Source organism: Polyodon spathula, chromosome 2 (assembly GCF_017654505.1).
Source record: "Polyodon spathula isolate WHYD16114869_AA chromosome 2, ASM1765450v1, whole genome shotgun sequence".
NCBI classification, from domain to species: Eukaryota; Metazoa; Chordata; class Actinopteri; order Acipenseriformes; family Polyodontidae; genus Polyodon; species Polyodon spathula.
The window spans coordinates 62,068,479-62,089,532 of NC_054535.1; the positions used below are offsets into that span (position 1 = coordinate 62,068,479).

At 36.9% G+C, this 21,054-nt stretch overlaps 2 protein-coding genes across 2 annotated transcripts in view; both read left to right on the forward strand.

Moving 5' to 3' along the window:
• The first annotated feature begins 7,841 nt into the window (after window positions 1-7,841).
• On the forward strand, window positions 7,842-9,200 carry LOC121326823 (C2 calcium-dependent domain-containing protein 4C-like). The gene is made up of 2 exons (XM_041270364.1): window positions 7,842-8,117; window positions 8,496-9,200. Exons 1-2 carry the CDS (start codon window positions 7,842-7,844, stop codon window positions 9,198-9,200), a joined length of 981 nt encoding a protein of 326 aa, XP_041126298.1.
• Window positions 9,201-13,026: 3,826 nt separating this feature from the next.
• Window positions 13,027-21,054, forward strand: part of LOC121326825 (vacuolar protein sorting-associated protein 13A-like) — a 120,378-nt gene continuing 112,350 nt past the window's right edge. The window contains 1 exon segment of the mRNA XM_041270379.1: window positions 13,027-13,198. Within this exon segment, the coding sequence (XP_041126313.1) occupies window positions 13,099-13,198 (100 nt within the window). The 5' untranslated portion in view covers window positions 13,027-13,098.

Sequence of the window (21,054 nt, forward strand, 5' to 3'; positions counted from 1 at the left end):
AAAAGGAACATTTATGAACAATGTTGTAGATGCACCTTAATTATACTGCATTGAAATAAAACAGTAAATGCAAGAGTAGTAATAACATAACACTGCATATCTTAATGAAGTGTAACTAAAGACCTTCTGTATGGAATCCAATAGATCTGTTTAGATGTCTGCGAGTGTTCCATAGCTCTTAGTTTGTTAGCCCTCTGGCACCATGGGATTTCTGGATCAATTGATGTCAGTGGCCTCAGATCTGTGTTGGCATATGCAATTTTAACAATGTATTGTTAGTGTGGAGCACAGACTTCTCAGTTCCATACACAAAAAGCAGCTAAACGGCAAAAGGGATTATATAGCATTGATTTTAAGATGACATGAAATTTGATGATGATAGACAGTTAGGATCATGGGAGCATATACACTATTTGACAGCTTGTTAAAATAAATGGTTAAGTCACCACAGAGCATCATTATGAAGGTAATATTTACTTGTCAAATTAACAAGGGATTTTTCATCTTACCTATTGTCACCATAATATATAGCACTCATGAGAAGACCGTCCCAATCAACGATGCCTCTGGCAGAGTGTGGTGTAGTGTGTCCTCGTCAGAAAAGACCAGACAAGACCCATTATTAATGCAGCTACAACGATGAACACAGTCAAGAAGGAGTTATCAGCATTATACATAGCAGATCCTGACACTACTTGACATTCATTCGAAATTAGCAAGTTTGGGTTTGCACAAAAAAAGCTGCAAAATGAAGACACATGTAGGTAAGGTACTTCACTTCAGAATCCCAGGGTCAGGTAACAAATACTGTGCGTCTGGCAGCAGCTACAGGCTAGTAAACAACCATGAAAGAAACATGCCTCTTTTCATGAAAGAAAACACTGCATTTGTATTGCAGCAATATGTGTTTTAACCGAAACAACTTGACCCTTACAAATTTACTGCAGTACAGTAGTTGGCAGTCATTCAGGCAGGTTTTTGCATTGTTACTGTATCTCCTGCATGTTAGTGCCAAATACCACACACAATCCTACTGTGTATGCTGGAATTGTACACTAGCCCCTTAAGATATATTGACAGCGAATGTGATTGCTCAGATTCAAACACTATTAGTCTGGACTAAAAATACTAAATTTACCAAAAAGACAAAAGGGCTATTAAAATGAGCCTGTCAAATTCCATCTCATTGATGAGCTGCACTGAAAAAAAAAAAAAAAATCCTCCCATGTATTAGTAAAAAAATCAACGTGATTTTACCCATCACATTACATTTTATAGTTTGTATTGTGTAGGTTTTTTTTTTCCACCTTGCTGCTAGGTAGTCACATTTTTTACTCTACAGTAAATCTTGAAAAACATGCTAAACCCCTAAAACAACCACATGCACTGCACATATGGAAACCACTGAAAAAAGATAAACGCCACATTGCATCACAGAGAACCATCATTTGAATGTTTCAAAAGGAAATGTTACTGAAACAAATACAGCCCATTGCTGAAATAGGATTGCCGTTGATTTGTGCTAGTTGACAAAAAAAAACAAAAAAAAACAAAAACAGACACCACACATTATTATCCTACATGCCAGTACATGGAAAGCAATATATTATCCAAATGGTTTAAAGGTGAACGTTAACTACAGATCTTGGCCTTGTTTGTTTAATAGTCAACGTTTATGCATAGCCTATCCACTATACACATTACTATTGTAGTAATTTCTTATAAACTCTTTTTAAGTGCTTCTTGTTTTAGGTTAGCTGATTGGTTACCAATATTCCAAATATATTAAAGTTTTAACATTTAGGAAATTAAATGGAATCTAACACTCCTGGTAACCATGGTAATATCTTCTGGTCACTGACAATGTACAGTACTTGTAAAATAGTTACTCACATTAAACTTAACACATTCAACACATACTTTTAAATTCATGTTATGTACACATTTAAATGACTGACCGACAATTACATGTAATAATTAACCCTTTACTGACCAGGGTATGTTCCCATACCTTTTTAATGCCCAATTTCTTTGTCAAATATATTAGACACTGGGAAACAAGTTTTCTAATACAGCATACTAAAGGTTTTCTGGACCAACAAGGCTTAGTTTACGTGCCATTGAGTGTCCCCTTGTGGTACAGTATGGTACTGTTAAATACCTTGGTCACCAACACATTTAGCATTCAGTGTTTTTATAACCTCAAATGTTTTCCCTTAACATGGCATTGGGTTAGTCATTTTACAGGATTGCCACAAAAGGGTTAATGTTTTGTAGAAGGAGTTTCCGTCAAAATATGAAGTCTCAAATGTTAGAAAAGATATTATAAAAGTTGAAACAGTAGCAGTAGTTATTGTGAATTTCCAAAAAAAAAAGAAAACCCAAAAACATATTGCATAACTGTCACCAGCCACTAGAGGGAGACGCCGTTACAGATTTTCATTCTACATCCACAACTTCAAAAAATATTCCATCATTCTAGTTAACTTAAGAAACCCAATTCAAGTAGGCAGACATTAACATTGTAAACTTATTTTAAATTGTAATTTATTTTGTATTCTCTAGAATCAAAGATGTGTATTGTGTTTTATTAATAATTTCATGCAGTAATCTCATTTGGCACTACCTAACCATGCTGCCATTTATTACTTTCGTTAACCACATTGATCCACTTTCCTTATAAAACAATATACATTTTATAATGTCAAATCATATTTCCTGTGCATATAAATAGTTTACAAAAATGACAGCAAATTAAATGAGATTTTTTACTAAAACAGAATATCTAGTTGTCAATAAACTTTAACACTGTGCAGCCCAGTTTATTTACATTCCCACATGATAAATTATTATATCCTGAAGCTCCTCTTGATCAGGCAAGTAGAATAGAAATAAAAGTTAATCACATTTTTCCAATGGTGTGATTGTTATTCTGATAACATTTTATAAACTTAACTAGTTGCATATTTTATTCAAAATCTGGCCTTTGATTGACCTTTATGAAGTATTGAGTTGTGCAAATGTTAGCTGAGCCACTCCCTTGCTAGAGTGGAAAACTAAATTAGCAGAAAATGACATGCTCATAGTTAGTATTGCAGTTGTAAGGTCAGGTTTTAGGTTTGGTTTAATATTCTTGTTCCTCTGAACAAATCTGGTAAACCCAAAGGCCCAAATGAGCTGGGCTCTCTAGGGGAAACTGACTTTCTTTAAACAAATGCTGCATTTGCTTTCTTTCAAGGCTTACCCTTACTACTTCCAAAGAATGCAGTTCAGCTCCCGCTGTCAGTCTATCATTGGCCGTCTTGCTTGGCTTTTGTAAGTGAAAAGCCTTCACAAGTCCAGACCTTTCTGTTCACTCTTTAAAGTTAGAAATATTTTCTGTTGCCAAAGCATGTCAGGTAGCAAGTCTGGGAATGGAAGAAATTAGAAAGTCCGGGAGGTAGGAGGGGCTAAGACCACTTTGTATATCTTAATTTAATTTAAACTGTGAATTGTGATTTTTAAAGTGGCTGAGATCATTCTATACTGGCTTACAATCTCATTCTATATTAGATGGTTTGAACTGCAGGTTTCATTGCATTGCTCTATACAGTATCCTCTGTGGATGCCCATCTATACCGATATGTGCTAAAGACTACAACACAGCAACTAACTGAGGTAAAAGCTTACAGCCCAATAGCTTATAAAATCAGCCTCTACTAGAACCTTCAAAAACCGATAAGACAGACAATACCCTAGGCTTATCATATAAACAACAAAATAACACTGGAGGCTACTACTGGCACATTTGTGTTTAGTGTTCTCCAGTTCATGGAGCAGTTCATTTCTGCTGTTACTGGATTTGAACAGTTTACACCAGAGCAGAGCATTTCTCCAATAACAGAAACAACCAATCAATGTTATACCATATTAAAAAATAAACCATATTAAAACACCCAATTTTGGCCAAAAGCATGAACATTTCTAAAAATACACTGAAAAAGAAGGAAAACACTAAAACAGAAGCTCTAATTATAATTGTGGAATATTTTAATAATGATTAAAGAAAATAATTATACATGCAGTACTACCTTCTTACAAAAACATCATATATGCCATGGTGACAGGATGAGTACTATGGTTGGTTCTTGCACAGATCAGGAACAGGAGATGCGATGCTAGATAACCAATTGAGCAGTTAGGCTCGTCTGGCGCAGAGCTGACCGGGTGGTCCAGATTAGCAGCTCAAAAAGTGTCTGTGCCACAGGTTGAGGCTGCTGCACGGCCATAACCATACAGACGGGCGTTGAGCAAAAGCTTGCTATGTTGATATCGAGGAGGACAGCGTCCGCTCCATGGAGAGAACTACTACACAAACTACTCCCACTCCAAGACAATGCACGTGAAGGCATTGCCCAGCCAAGGCCGCTTGAAGAAGCCCAAGTTGCCGTGAGGATACCGGGACTCCAGGAGCCCAGAAGCACGTCAGTTTAGGGGATGTTGATCCCAACAGTATAGAGAGGTTTTAGTGTAGTAGGTTCCTGGAGCAGGATGTTTCTTCTAGTGGGACTAGCGCTTGTCTTATGTGGAAAACTTACAATATTAGCTTTGTTTTCTTTATTAAATCTGACACTAGGCCTGCCATTGCTGGTACCCTAGTGGCAGCACCAGTGTTTAATCTGCATGCCTGTGTGGCGTGTCAACACTTAATGCTGTGCGTTTGCGTCAGTATTATTCAGGGATGACCCACACACATAACAAATCCCTGTTACAGTCATAAGGTGACACTATTTCTTAATGCATCCCCAATGGGCATTGCAGAGAAGCAGGACATAATGCCAACTAAACAACTTTGCTTGTGTGGTCACAAAACAGCACTTTTAAAAAAACAAGCTCATGGATAGATTATTATGTGAATTAAATCAAGGTAAAATAAACTTACTTCCTGTATGGTTTTTGGAAAATACATACAGCAAATTTGCCAACTTCCTATCAAATGTGATTTCCAGGGAAGAGTGCATTGTCATTCATTCACAAAAGGGCTTCTCTGTGGAATATTTTATCAGCCTTCTAGTTGGCTCCCGAATTGGTCAGATGAGTGACGTGCTTCAGATAGCAGCTGTATAAAACACATCAGTGCTTAGTGATCCTATACCTACAGCCGTCTGAAGCTACACTTACATCACCTGTCAGTCACATTTGTCTAGTTGCTACAAAAAGTAAGTACATGTTTTATTTGTGTTTTTTCTACCTTACTGAGACTATATCATCTGAATTTTAATCTGTTTTATTTCTGGCACAGATAACTCTTATAAAATGCATCTGACTTCATAGATCCCCTAGGGTAATTAACTTAAATTTTATATATATATATATATATATATATATATATATATATATATATATATATATATATATATATAGACACACACTTAGTATATTTATAATAGTAGAAGGTATGTTGAAGTTTATGGATTTTAATATATCTATTACATAAAAACATGTTGGTTTATCTAACCACACAGTATATGGTACATTTTATTTCTGGAATCATTTTAGAACCAAGGATGGATTACTTTGAAAAAGCGGTTTATCAAAATACTGTTTAAAAGTACATTACATTTGTTTCTTTTTGTAAAAATGAATTAACATTAACATTTATATATTACAATACATTCTTGTAACTTTCGCTTAAGATGATTTGCATATTTTGCTTCCATGGCATGTTCTAAATGTCAATGGAATACCTTTGCCTTTGACATTTTGAAACAAGTTTGAATAGAATAATAATGCAATCTAATACAATAATCTTGAATTACAGTATATTCTTACTAACCTGAACTTCAGTAGTGGAACCAACCTATTCTCCGAGTTGTATACTATTAATAGTTTCCACACAGGTGAATTTAACATTACTGCAAACAGTTCATCTGAAAGCAAAAAACATCTAAGAGCACATGAATGTTACAAAAACATTTGTGTCTATTATTATCCCCCCCCAAAAGTAAAATAAGCAGGAGAGTATGAAAACAGTCACAGACAAAAGTATTGGCATTCTACACTTAATATCAGAATTCAAACAAGTGTTAAAACAGGTGTACAGTAGCCAGTGATTAATATGTCAGACCAAAATAAAATGTCTAACAAACAATCTTTATAAAAATTAAAAAAAAAACACTTAAATGTCAAATTTGTTCATGACAAAAACATTGGCAGCTTTACATTAAGTTTGTAAAAGTTGAATAACTAATTAAAATATATAATCATTGACTGAAAACCATTATACAGCAATTAAGCTGCATTATAAAGTCAATAGCCAAAAATTTCCAACATCTATTGAAGTATTAAAGAAATATGAAATACAAAATTCACAAAGCAATAATCAAGTAGTATCACAGAACAGATTCAACTGAAATGTGTGAAGGATGTTCCAAGACAATTAGAGGTAAAGCAGGCAGGAGAATCAGAGTAACAAAAAAAATAAAAAATGCTGTCAAGGACTTAAAGAAAGATTTAGAAGCATCAGGCATACTAGTGCACAAAATAACTGTACAAAGGCACCTGAACACAGAAGAGTTGTGGGAAGAGACCTCGCTCCATATCCCTTTTAAAATTTGCCAAGAAATATGAACAGGAATCTGAAGCATTCAGCACAATTCTCTTTTCCACTGAGACAAATATTTTCCCCAAAAATTGACCACAGAATGTTTACAGAAAAAACGGAAAGCTTTCAATGAAGAAAACTTTGTACCTACAGTTAAACACGGAGGTGGTTCGATCATAATATGTGGGCATTCTAGCAGTTCAGGGACAAATTGCAAATTAATAAAGCCATGTATCAAAACATTCTACAAAGTACAATGATACCTTCTGCTCATAGGTTGATTGGCAGACAGTTTATCTTCCACCATGACAACTACCAAAGCATACAGCCAAGTGAACTCAGGAATTCTTGAAGAAAACAAAGAAAAGTTCTGGAATGGCCTTCACAAATCACCAGATCCCAATCCAATAGAAATGCTTTAGACCTATTGGATAAAAGAGGTAACAAAGTTTTGGACTGATTGGATGAAAGCTGTAGTCAAGCATTGTGCATCCAATGTGTCTGAGCTGAAGGAAATATGCACGACAAAATGGGTCCAGATTTCACCAACAAGTTGTAACATACTGGTTAAGAATTATGAAGAAAAGGGGAACACATGAAATACTAAAGCAGGAGTACTAATTTTGTCACGAACGAATACTGTAAAATTAAATACTTCTTTTATTACAATTATTTGTCAAATTACTAGAAATTGTGCATTTTCTTTTATGTTTTATTAAAAAGGGGTTAAACTTTACTAAATGCTTGTTGTGACAGCATAGAGTCACGGCCATTAGAGGCCATTTGGAAATGCTTTGCACAGGAGGGGGTATTATTTACCACAAAGCAAGCCGTTACCGGCAGGAAGCTGGAAAGTTGCAGTGACATCATTAGGAAATGAGCACACCTATGATTGTTGGCAGAGATAGGATTTAACCCCATCCCTGCCACATGTGTCTTTAATCTGTTACCTTAACTATGGTCTAATAAATGTAGGGTACCAATACGTTTTAGTATTGTGGATTACGATCAGTGTTCCGAACAAAAAAGTGATCTGAACAGGTCCGGTCCAACTGACTTGTAATAGCAGGAGTCTTCTGTAAGTTTTTAAACCAGAAAAAAAAAACCACAAACAACTGTACATGTAACACAGTATATAATTTAATGTTGAAAAAGTTCAAAACATTCAACAATAGCTTATTTTCATCCAATTTTTTTTTTTCTTTACAGGGTTGTGCTGGCTCCTGAAAAGCTACATTTGAGTGCAAACATTGTGAATATGTGGTTAATTGAAATAATTCGAGAAACGGTTGAAAACCACATTCCTTTTGATGGTAACAGACTTTCACCTTGTGAGGACATCACTGCAAAAGCCAGCCTCTCCAACAAACTGCCCAGCAATGTCCTTACACCAGACAAAATCCCAGATTTCTTTATACCGCCAAAGCTTTCCAAAGACTCTGGGAATTCTAAACAACTTCCAGAAAAATACAAGATAAACCACTCTGCCTCTGAAAACAGCATCCAGCGTTGCACAAAGATTCCCCTGCTCCATGTTAGGTCAGGAAGTTTCAGCAAAAGAGACGAGAGAAGGGACCTTGTAAAGTTGGCCAATCAGCACACCATACAAATAGAGAGTGCTGAGGATGTCAATGAAGACAGCAAAATAAACATGCACAGAAATAAACTAGGAGAGAATGCCCCTTATCCTCCATCAATGTTACTGCCTCACAGAGCCTCATACTACCGTCTTTCTGGTTTCTTTGAAAGCCCCAATACCAGGAGAAAAGAGTCCTTATTTCATGTAGACTTAACAAGCTATGCTCTGCGAAAGCAGGGCAGCTTCCCCAGTAAACAGCTACTGTCTCCAACAGGGTCCCCAAGCTTCTTAAACTCTTCTGATATAAGTCCACCTCCATGTCACCCCTGTAAGTTGCTCTCCAAGCAGGGTATCCCTGACAGTGATACACAGTCTTCCAATGAGTCTTCACCTTACAGTTCTCCTTTGCTGCCTCAATCCCTACCGGGGTCCTCTCTGTTAAAAATGTTTGGTCAAGAGAGCTCTTTGGGCGAGTCTTCTAGATCCACCTCCAAGCAATCTCTAGGGGGTAATAGCTCCTTCTCTACGGATGAATGTAGCTCCGCAGACACCAGTCCCAGTGCCTCAAAGAAGGCTTTTTTCACAGTGTCTGCTCTTTGTTGCTCCCTGGCCCCTCCTGTATTGTTCTCTCTCGACCTGCTTCAGTGCCAGGAGCATCTCCAGAAAGAGCACCTAATCCAGCTCCACGGCAGGGGAATGGTTCGGTTGTCCACAGAGTACGACCCAGGCAGCGCCACGCTCCGGGTTCGGGTAGTTTCTGTGGAAGATCTGTATGACAGTTCTTTTGAGGAGAAGTGCGTTCACTGCTGTGTCATCATGTGTCTGACCCCAGGGAAGATGCAGAGACAGCAAAGTACAATCATAAAAAACAGCAGGAATCCCATTTTTAACAAGGACTTCTTTTTTGATGAGGTCACAGAGGAAGATCTCCAGAGCATGTCCTTGAAACTAAAGGTCTTAAACAAGGCATGTAACCTCAAACGAGACACAGTGTTGGGTGTTAATGTAATGCCTCTTTTTCAGTTATTGCCTTTGTAAAGAGTAACACATGTCAGAACAGAGATGTGAAATTTAAAATCAATTATTTTACTGACGCATGTTTGTTCTACAATAAAACAAATAGCAGCAACTTACTTATACAGGACCATATACCATGTTAAAGTCAACACACTCTTGCTGATAATCTTCACAAAAATAAAAAGTTCCAACATGCAAATGCTTTGTGAATATGTCCAAATGTGTTTTAAAATGTATTAATTTATGCAGTTCTGCAATTTATACTAATGTTGTATTCAAACAATTTGATTTAACACATGGAAATCTGTCTACGACGCAAAAACATTTCACATGCAAAGGACAGTTATTGTGTTGACAACCGTGTTAAAAACAAGAAGAATGTATATGCTAGATAATTGATTTGATTTACAAAATAGGTTTGAAAAGGGTAATACCTACCCTTAGTGTCACTCTTATTACTCATATAGGAACCACCTTTTTCTTCATTTGGATAACATTACAATTTACAATAGACCCTTTGTAATTTCAAAAAAAAATATTTATGTATTTTTGTTGTTATTTTCAATTATGGTTTTACCTTTAGTTCCAAAATCCTATTCAGATGCATAGTGCGGGCATTTAAGATCCACTTTGTCATTTGCTTTGAAATGCAAGCAGCCCACACAGTTGCTCAAAATGAACATGATTATACGACCTATTGTTTTACATGTGTCCAGCTTTGTGATATTCCCTATAATGAATTGCTACTTAGACTTTGTGGGATCCCTTTTTAAATGTCACCACCATTTATAAACAACATTTCTATCTAATCTCATCAGTAGTGCCCACATGTTGGTGTCAACCATGTGTATTGGGCTGGTAACAGTACAGTGTGCGATTAAGATGTATTTTGCTTCCTTCTGACAAATGCTCAAGACACCCCCTCTTCTAGAAGCAACTACACATTAATTAAATCCTACCTTTAAATCACAAATGTAATCTACTCTAAAAGTCACTATCAGATTGCAAAACTGATTTTCAGCCCCCCAGTCGGCCAATTTAAATATTATTCTCTCTATGAAGCTGTTGTGTACGTGCAATGTATCACTTTAGCAAAACAATCCTACCATCCTTAGGGTGACAAGACGTGCCAGTGTGGTATCGAATTCTGTTCCTCAAGAATTCAGTGCCCCTGCTCATGCACATGTACAGGGGTATCTTTTTCCAGCCACCACTACATGTCGCTGCCGATTTTGTCCAAGCAGGTTCACGGTGGTAAAGCGCAGGGGCTGATATTGATCAGCAGCTCTTGAGAAACATGCAGCGAACTCCATACATTTTAATAATACACCAAACACACACAATGTAACGTTGAAAGAGTAAGTTGAAAAGCACAGAAGTTGAAAAGTTATTACACTAAAATCGACAAGGTAGCAATAGAACTTTTTTTTTTCATAATATCTGCACTTTCTAAATAAAACACTCAGAGCTGGCAATCCGATAAATCACAAGCTTATATAAATACGTGCTCTTTCATGAGTCACATTGTAGGCTATGCAGTGTTTACAAATACATGCTGAAACGTCAGGAGTAGACAGTAAGCATTTTCATTTCCAGGTACCCTATAACAGTGGTTCCCAATCCTTGTCCTGGGGACCCACTGTGTATGCTTTGTGAATATGTCCAAATGTGTTTTAAAATGTATTAATTTATGCAGTTCTGCAATTTATACTAATGTTGTATTCAAACAATTTGATTTAACACATGTAAATCTGTCTACGATGTAAAAACATTTCACATGCAAAGGACAGTTGTTGTGTTGACAACCGTGTTAAAAACATTTCCAACTGAGCTCTCAATTACTTAACTAGACCGTTAATTGAACTGACCATTTACTTAATTAGACCTTTTAGCTCTTCAACAGTTGCAGAGTTCAAGTTACTTATAAAATGGTATCGCTAAATTAAATATGCAACTGTTAAGAGCTGAAAACAATTAAAAAGGTTTAAATCAGCAAATTGTCCATTCAATTCAGGGTTTCGTTAAGTAATTGAGAGCTCAGTTGGAATAGAAACCAGCAGACACAGTGGGTCCAAAGGACCGGTTTGGGAACCACTGCCCTAGAAGACGCACTCTAGGGGGTGGGAACCACTTTCCACGGCTGCAGTATACAGCATCCAGTCATGAAAAATGGTTTCAGTTGGTTTCATAATACAAGAGTCGCATTATAGGCTATTTAGTGTTAATAAATGCCTGCTGGAATGTCACAAGTGGGACAGTATGCATTTTGAATTTCCAAGTGCCCTAGAACAGGTTTGCCCAATCCTGGTACTGGAGGGCCAGTGTCCCTCCAGGTTTTTGTTCAACTGTACTCTAAATTGCTTAATTGGTCCAATTAAGTAATTTAGGGGACAGTTGAAACAAAAGACAGCGGCCCTCCAGAACTAGGATTGGGCACCCCTGACCTAGAAGACACATAGTGACTGGATTAGATCTGCACATGTGCATAATCAGCAGAGGACACTGAATTCAAAATTCTAAAAGGTGTTGACAATGTCAACCCAAGGGCCTTTTTCAACCTGAAAAAAAAAAAAAAAAAAAACAAGGACCAGGGGTCACAAATGGAGATTAGATAAGGGGCATTCAGAACACTAAATAGGAGGCACTTTTTTTACACAGAGTATTGTGAGGGTCTGGAACTAATTCCCATGTAATGTTATTGAAGCTGACACCCTGGGATCCTTCAAGAAGCTGCTTGATGAGATTCTGGGATCAATAAGCTAATAACCAAACCAGCAAGATGGGCCGAATGGCCTCCTCTCGTTTGTAAACTTTCTTATGCTCTAATTCCATGGGGAAATAGAATTCGATACTACACCCATATTCAATCTAAGGTCCCGCTGTCCCGACATTTTTTCAAAATATTAAAATAGACCCCGTTTTCAGATAATACCTTTTGTCAAAATAACGTAAACAACAGCTTGCTGTAGTTTATGGCATCTGCAGTGAAAACAAATGTTTTGAAAAAGGTAATAAGGTTATGAAGAACATTTTTTTATTATGTGATTAACACAGACAGACATACGTGCTTATTCCTCAGTGTGCCAGGCGTTTTCATTTTGTTTATATTCGGAATGAATCTACAAATAATTTATTTAGTAGGTGTTCCCTTCTGGAGGGATTAGCCCAGTAGGCAGAGCAGCGAGCGGGGGCAAGCATCCGAATCCATCATGTTAAACTACATCAACAACGTCAATAAATAGAGCCATTCTGACACAGTGTGTAGGCTATATAAAAGGAAGAACAATGACTAAACCTAATGTACTTCTAACGGCGATCTAATTCATTATTAAATTTATTATTATTAACAATAAACTCAATAAAACAGTAGCAATAAGTGTACACCCGGGAGTGTACTGAAATTAGCTATTTTTATTATTATTATTATTATTATTATTATTATTATTATTATTATTATTATTATTATTATTATCTGTACTGTTGCTGAGATCACCTTTCTTATAATCATCATCATAATTCACGTGTGCAAAGATACATTCATGGACTGACTACTGACAAATGTCTGCAATAACAATAATAATAATCTTTTCCCTCTATGCTGAGTGTGGTAATTAAAGTACATTACTACTACAACTTAATTTTGCAACATTGTAGCAAGCAACATACTCATTCTTAAAAAGCAATGAGCGAGCATGATGTTTCTTCAAACACACACAAGACTGTTTGTGATAAAGGCTCTCGCAGGTAGCGTGCGAGCTTTCCAGTCACCGTGAAGCGTGCGCGCGACAGGAAGCATCATCCGGTGGTGTGTTTGTTTATTTCAGGAAATACGAGGGTATATATTTTGTAGTGTACTAGGGAGGGATATTTTGTAGTGTACTATACTTACACATGGTTACTAGGGAGTGAAGACTGCATCATGGTGTTCGAGTCCGTGGTGATAGATGTATTGAACAGGTTCCTAGGAGACTACGTGGTGAACCTGGACAGTTCGCAGCTCAAACTTGGGATATGGGGAGGTAAAGCAAACCACGTTACACGTTGTGTTAAAATTAATGTAACTAATTACGCAGCTGTAATCAGTCATAAGGCGATTTATAGTACATGAAAGTATTGGGTATTAACTGGAAAATTGACTTCCCGTGGCGTTTATCAGGGCTTTATCAGGTAACAGCTTAATTCACATATGCTATGTATTAGCCATGGACTCGCCTTATGATTTCTTGAGTACCGTTCATTACGAACTGAAAAATATACATGCATTAAAAATAGTCACGTATATTTTACTTCTACCAGTAAGCATAAAGCATTTTTCGATGGTATTCAGACGGACAAAAAGTAGCCTTAGGAGATGACCTGAAGTGTAAATGCACAAGACGTGATAATGCACCCACCCAGGTGTAGAACAGACTTATCCCACTGACTGCTGTAAGTCGGTCAGACCTGTTTCGTAGGGTCATAGGTTCACGCCCAACCGCCGCCCTTTCACAGCAAAAAGCAGGTTTAAATAGGGAGATACTATGCTGTAATATTAAAGATTACAGAGGGGGAAACTTGGAGTAGAGTGTATTAAGTAATCTTTTTTTTTTTTTTTTTTTTTTTTTTTTTTTAGTGTATTTTGCATTGAAATACAGGTGTTTATGTTGCTTATTTGTATTGATTGGTGGCATTTGCTTGCTGAGTTTCCTAAACATCTTGAACCAACCCTTCCCTTAATTTCCTCAAACTGATAATGCTCAGAATTGTATATAATTGTATTATTTTAATAAATTGCTACAGTAATGACATACATTACCCACAATGTGTTACAGTAGTTATTTGCCAATATACGTTGAACTTCCAGTCAAGTTTGGTTTTGTAAGCTGGGTGTGATTCCATGTTAGTACTATACTTACTGTTTCAGTTTTGCCAGCTCTTAAAAGTGTAATATGTTTGTTTTCTTTTGTTTACAGACATGTATTCAATTGGCTCGGATTTGCTAAAATGTTTAAAATAAAATATGTATAGTTTTAAAGTGTAGTTTTAAAGTTTTGGTAGTTAACAAAATAATTTCATAAATCTTACCTGCTCTGCACATTCATTCATTATAAAGCACAGGTTTGAACGAAACATATTGTATGTATTTTCATTTTAAGATATGATATCTGGTACTACATTTGGTTAAATAGGCCTAATTATTTATTTTCAACCTATGCTTTCAGTTTGTGTTGTACAGTTGAGCCTACCTGCTTGGTCATTTCACCTGGAAAGAGATATGGTCGCCACCCCTTTAATGACTTCTTTCCTTACATTAACTATTTCCAACTAGCCAGTTCCCCTATTGACTGACACTTCTGCCAGTTAAATGCTTTGAGCAACAATACACTGATGAGGTGAAATATCCCAAGAAGCACAAGTGTACAGATATCATGTGAATGAGGTATAGCAACTGAGTATGGCAAGCGAAATTTATCATTAGAGCAGGGGCTCCAACCTTGGTCCCAGAGAGCTGGCTGGCTCTGGTTTTCATTTCAACCAATCTCTGTTACTTAATTGAACAAATTATTGGTTTAATTAGTCAAGATTAACAGAGTCCCAGATCTTTAGCCACTGATGATGTAAAGACACCTAGAAAACCTGTTGGATAGGGGCTCTCTAGGACCAGGGTTGGAGACCCCTGATTTAGAGATTGCACAAATTGCATTTTAAGGTATCTTTAAATATTTAGAGATACCTGTAAAACATTTCGAGATATCTTAAATTGAATTAGATATGTTTAATTGTGCAGATCTTTAGTTGTTAAGATATCTAAAATGCATTCAAACATACAGTGGTTTGCAGTATTCACCCCCTACCAATAATGTCCCATTTTGTTGAATTACAAGTCACTTATGCACAGTTTTTTCAAACAAACTTTTTTTATTCAAAGGTGTGGTGGTTAACCTGAACACTGTTATATGAGAAGGAGGTTAAATTTCAGCAAAACTGCAAAGAAAATGTACAAAATGAAGTGTACTGGTTGCATAAGTATTCAGCCCCTTAACCCTTTGCTGCCTAATCAGAATTCCCATATTTGGACATGCACATGTTGTGTTTTATTGCTTGTTGTTTGGTAACCTTAAATCAGAATTTTAAACCCAATATATTAATAGAAATGTCTGAAGTAGCTGTTTTCAATGATATAAATAGTTAACTAGTGGAATATAAAAACAATAAATATATAAGCCACGCCCCCCAAAAAAAAAAACTGAAAAAAAAAAAATATATATATATATATATATATATATATATATATATATATATATATATATATATATATATTTTTTTTTTTTTTTTTAATAACTGCTAATATCAACCACTTTCCAAGTTAGATAGAAAAAAAAAATCTGGTTGTTACAGTTATCAAATTTTATGAGGATTTCAAATAAAAATACAGTTTTCAAATATCTTTTACCGTTGACAAGCTACAAGGGTTTGTCCGAACTATAGTCTGTATGTAAAAATGCCCCAAACAGCGCCATCTTATGGAAGCTGGCCGGACTAAGCAAAATATCATAAGTACTTTGTCAAGTCTTATGCAAAACCTTTTGCACTGAAAATATACAAATACATACAAGTGAAAATGTAGTTGATTATTTATTATTATTATTATTATTATTATTATTTATTATTATTATTATTATTGTTAAGTATTTCTTACATTTACAAAAGTGCACGAAAAGCACATTTTTATTTTCAGCATACACTGTAAAATAAATAAGCATGCAGCAAACACTAATCATACTACTATATTATTATATGCAAACATTATTGAAAAAATTTCAATACAACCACAAATAGTAAAAACAAGTATGAAAACAAGCTCTTTTATGTATAGCAGAATATCGTAGCCTACATGTTGCGAACACGGCAAGTAAAAAATAAAGTATATGTTCAGCAGAAGAAAAAAACACTGTTGATAGAAAAAAAAAAAAACTGATGATAAAGCAATACATGTAATACAAAGTAAATACAAACCAATTTTGCATGTAAAACTCAATAGTTATTACAGTCAGTGCAAGCAAATAATGTACCGTCACTGTCAAACACAGGCAGCTCATCCGTTTTCAAGAGTCTGTAAAAAAAAAAAAAATATATATATATATATATATATATATATATATATATATATATATATATATATATATATATATATATACACACACACACACACACACACATACACACACAGTACTGTGCAAAAGTTTTAGGCAGGTGTGAAAAAATGCTGTAAAGTAAGAATGCTTTCAAAAATAGACATGTTAATAGTTTTTATTTATCAATTAACAAAGTGCAAAGTGAGTGAACAGAAGAAAAATTACATCAAATCAATATTTGTGTGACCACCCTTTGCCTTCAAGACAGCATCAATTCTTCTAGGTACACTTGGACGCTACCAGGTTGTTAATTATCAATACTCTCCCCCTGTAAGAAAGCTGAGGGAGCAGCCAGCGCCACTTTTGCAGCCTTTAACTTTCTCCACCACCCCCTCCCATTTCTGTAAACTAGCTACTCTGTCTATTCCTACAAAAACACCAAGTACCTTCACTGCACCTGGCCTCCACTGCAAACCCCCCGTCATGACAGGAGGCACCTTTCCCTGCCAACGGCCCAGCAGAGTGCCGCTGCTCTTTTCCCAATTTATATGCGCAAAATACGTCCTCTGGAACGCCTTCAGACACCGACAGAACTCCTGCACATCACTGTGCCCTCTGACAAAGATCATCAACATAAGCTCTTACTCTTACTGGTTCATTATGCAGTCTGTCCACTAGAGGCTCTATGGCTAGAGAATACAGCATCCCTGATAAGAGACACCCCTGACGCACCCCTCTGCACACCTGAAATGGAGAGCTCAAAACCCCATTTACTTTCAGTATACTAAACATGTTGCAATAACAGAGCGCAATATAAGATTTAAAAACAAGACCAAATCCAAAAGCTCCTAGGGTTTCTTGGAAATATCCATCGTCTACCCGATCAAATGCCTTCTCCTGATCCAGATATACAATCCCAGCATCAAACCCAAACAACTTGGAGGCCTCCATTATATCTCTAACAATAAACACATATATTGACCTGCTTGGAATGCAGTATGTCTGGTCCTGGTGCATTATCTGCCCCATCACCTTCTTTAGTCTATCTGCCACAGATTTTGAAAATATTTTATAATCCGTACATAGCAAACTGACTGGCCTCCAGTTCTTTATAGAGCAAAGGTCCCCCTTCTTAGGCAGCAGAATCAGAACAGCTCACCGGCAACTCAGAGGCAGCTGCCCCTATCTGATGCTCTCCTCTAATACCTGCAATATATCCTCTCCCAGCTTTCCCGAAAAAGCCTTAAAAAACTCCACCGGCAAACCATCAATCCCAGGAGCTCCCAATATGCAGTCCCAATGATCAGTTTTGCAGTAGACCATCTTTGTTCGAATAGCATCAATAACAAATGCTTCTACATCTTCATGCAGTCCCCAAGGGCAGTGAACAGTTTCTCCAGGCTGAAAGGATCCTCAAGATCTATTTTGCTCTCCTCAGGACCTGTGACAGTCCATGGAAAAGCTGCTTTTCCTTCCCACCCTGGTAAACAGTTTCCGCAGCGTAAAGGTGCTTTTAAAAAGACCTGGCACAGCGCCTGATTACTGCCGGCTGCCGCAGCTCTTCTCTGGAGTCCATTTTTAAACAAAGAAGTAAACCTCTCTAAACCATAGAAGTACTGTGATGTGGCACCGTTTCATTTATGTGCTGGAAACGAGAATGCATCAGCGCCCCCTGCACCCTCAGGTCTAGCAACTCCTGTAACATTTTCTTTTTTAAACTAATCTGCTCAATTAAAACTGTGTTCTGCAGAGATTCCAAATTTTAGTATCTTTAGTATAGTTTTGGCAAAACTGTTTTATTTGAACTTTTCCCACATTCCACCATTGCCACCATGTAGGACAAGCATCCCTTTCTCTTCTCAACTTTTCCCCCCAAAAATGAAAACAATTCATAAAATGAGCATCTTTCAAAAATTCTATATTAAAATGCCAAAAGGGACTACGTGTTCTAGAATCAGGAAAAACCACTTTAACCAACATAATACTGTGATTTGACAGCTGATTTGGTATTATTTTACAATTTTCAATAAAATTGATCTGATCTTTATATACATCGACCCGGTCCAGCCTGGCACCCGATACTATGGTGTAACCCGCTCTCATCGAAGTATACTTCCGATCTCGACCTATTTTATTCCTCCACACATCCACCAAATCAAAACAGTTCAAGACAGCAGAAAGTTCCCAAGCAGACTGGGGGTGTGGCTCTGCATGATTCTGATCTAACACATCGTCTTCAGTACAATTGAAATCCCCCACCCCCCCCACCCCAGATGTAGACACTCAGATAAAGTATTTTTTAGAATCTTAAAAAACTCAATTCTCTCTTTACCGTCATTGGGAGTGTAAACATTTATAAAGCAAAAACTATGTTTGTCAATCCTTATAACTTTTACCATCCTCTCCACAACCATTTCTCTGATAACAGGACTGCCACTCCCGCACTAAAGGTTGAACCGTGACTAAACACACTCTCTTCTTTCGACTCTTGTTTCCACTCACACCCATTATTTATGTCACTGTGTGTTTCCTGGATAAACTACACATCTATTTTATTTTCTTTTACTTTCAAACACACACACTATTTTATGTCCACTTCTAGCCCCATTAATATTAAAAGTGCCTAATATTAATTTATCTATAGATATTAAGAAAAGATACAGCCCAACACACGAGAAAAGCAACCCAAAGAATTTTTGTTGCCATTTTTTTAAAACAGTAATGCTGTTGTTTGTTCAGCTTGTTCAGCTCCAAGTCTGGAAAGTAGTCCCCTTCTTTCACTCCTCTTTGCCCCTTTGTGGCATCTAGGAAATCCGCAATCTTAACTGGATCATATCCCTCCTGCCGTGACTGACTACTCAGTTCTGATAGATAGGAGGAATCCGAGACATAGCTCTACCTCTCACTCTCCTCCCTCCTCTCTATGTTTAACCGAGGCCGGCACGCTGCTCTCTCCCCTGAACCGCTCTACATAGTGTCCTCCAACGACCTCTTTGATACACTTTTTTTTTCTCTCTTTTTCCCTGGGATCTTAAAATCACTCTCGTTATTTTCATTACTGTCCTCCTTTTAAAGTCATGTTTACATTACAGACTTCACTTCAACTTCTTGCACTGTCATCTGTCCCTGCTGTTCCTTGATCACCACTTCATTTTCCGCACTCCCACCAGGCTCTAGTTCTGCTACTGCCGGCGCCTCTACTTCCACCTCCACACCTGTGGCCGCTGCATTACCTGGCTCCGTTACACCCACCGCCACCTCCCGTGGCGCAGGCCTTTCATCCCCGCTATTACTATCAGCACCTTCCTCTCTCTTCTGACCCTCATTGTCTTTATCAGGACCCATTCTCTTCATGTGCTCCACTTTACCAAAAACAAAACATTTAATGTCCTCAGAAGTTACAAATACATTATAAACACTACCGTTAATATTAAATTTAATTACAGTGTTTATCACTATGTTTGGTTCATTCATTGTCATTGTTACTTGCCTCTGAAAAGAAACTACATGTTTTATTTCCGGCGCTTAAACCCAAGACTTAAACATTTTATCAGTGACATTAGTTTACCATATTGAAGGAGCTCTTGCTCCAGAATCACATTCCTCATGAACGAGGGAACATTGGAAATGATGATCCTGCTTACAGCTGAAGCCAGCGGCAGAACGGAGGAAGTGTCATTAATAACAACACTCTCCTGTACCATCCATATTCACAAGAATTTAATTTATTAAAAAAATAACTACTGCCCGATTCATTTGAGACATGGACTTCACATCTTTACACCCAACTACCTTCCCCACAGCAAGAACACATTCTTCCACAGATACTTATTCCTCTGTAACTATCTTCACATCATGCCTACGAGACAAGGATTCAAACGAAAACGGGGGAGCTCCCCCCAGTTTTGGGCCATAATGGCCCTAAAAAGAACACCAATAAAGAGCAGTAAAATGTTTCAATTCAGTGCAATCAGTAAATAACACTAGTCTATAAATAAAGAAATAAGATTCTCCCTTACCTCACCTGCCATAGCTCAATCAAACATCCCGCACTCTCAGCATGCAACACAGAGAGAGAGAGAGAATTAAAAGTGGAATGTACTGCAGCTTACTTGACTATAGTAAAATAAACTGCCATTCACTAAATTTAGCTCTACAATTGTTCATGAAAATACCTAATTTTATATATATATATTATATATATATATATATATATATATATAATATATATCCACACACACACACACACACACACACATACACACACACACACACACACATACAGTACCAGTCAAAAGTTTGAGTACACCTGCTTGAAACCACTGCAAAATTATCAGTTTCTCTGGTTTTACTATATATAGGTATGTGTTTGGGTGAAATGAACATTTTTGTTTTATTCTATAAACTACTGACAACATTTCTCCCAAATTCCAAATAAAAATATTGTCATTTAGAGCATTTATTTGCTGAAAATGACAACTGGTCAAAATAACAAAAAAGATGCAGTGTTGTCAGACCTCGAATAATGCAAAGAAAATAAGCTCATATTCATTTTTAAACAACACAATACTAATGTTTTAACTTAGGAAGAGTTCAGAAATAAATATTTGGTGGAATGACCCTGATTTTCAAGCACAGCTTTCATGCGTCTTTGCATGCTCTCCACCAGTCTTTCACATTGATGTTGGGTGACTTTATGCCACTCCTGGCGCAGATGAACCTCCGTCCCAGTCTCAAATCTCTGGAAGACTGAAACAGGT

Excerpts from the sequence above, each read along its gene's own strand:
- LOC121326823 (XM_041270364.1), top strand. The coding sequence starts at position 7,842 with ATGTGGTTAATTGAAATAATTCGAGAAACGGTTGAAAACCACATTCCT. Across the intron at positions 8,118-8,495 it reads CAAAGATTCCCCTGCTCCAT|TTGCTCTCCAAGCAGGGTAT; the intron begins GTTAGGTCAGGA and ends CACCCCTGTAAG.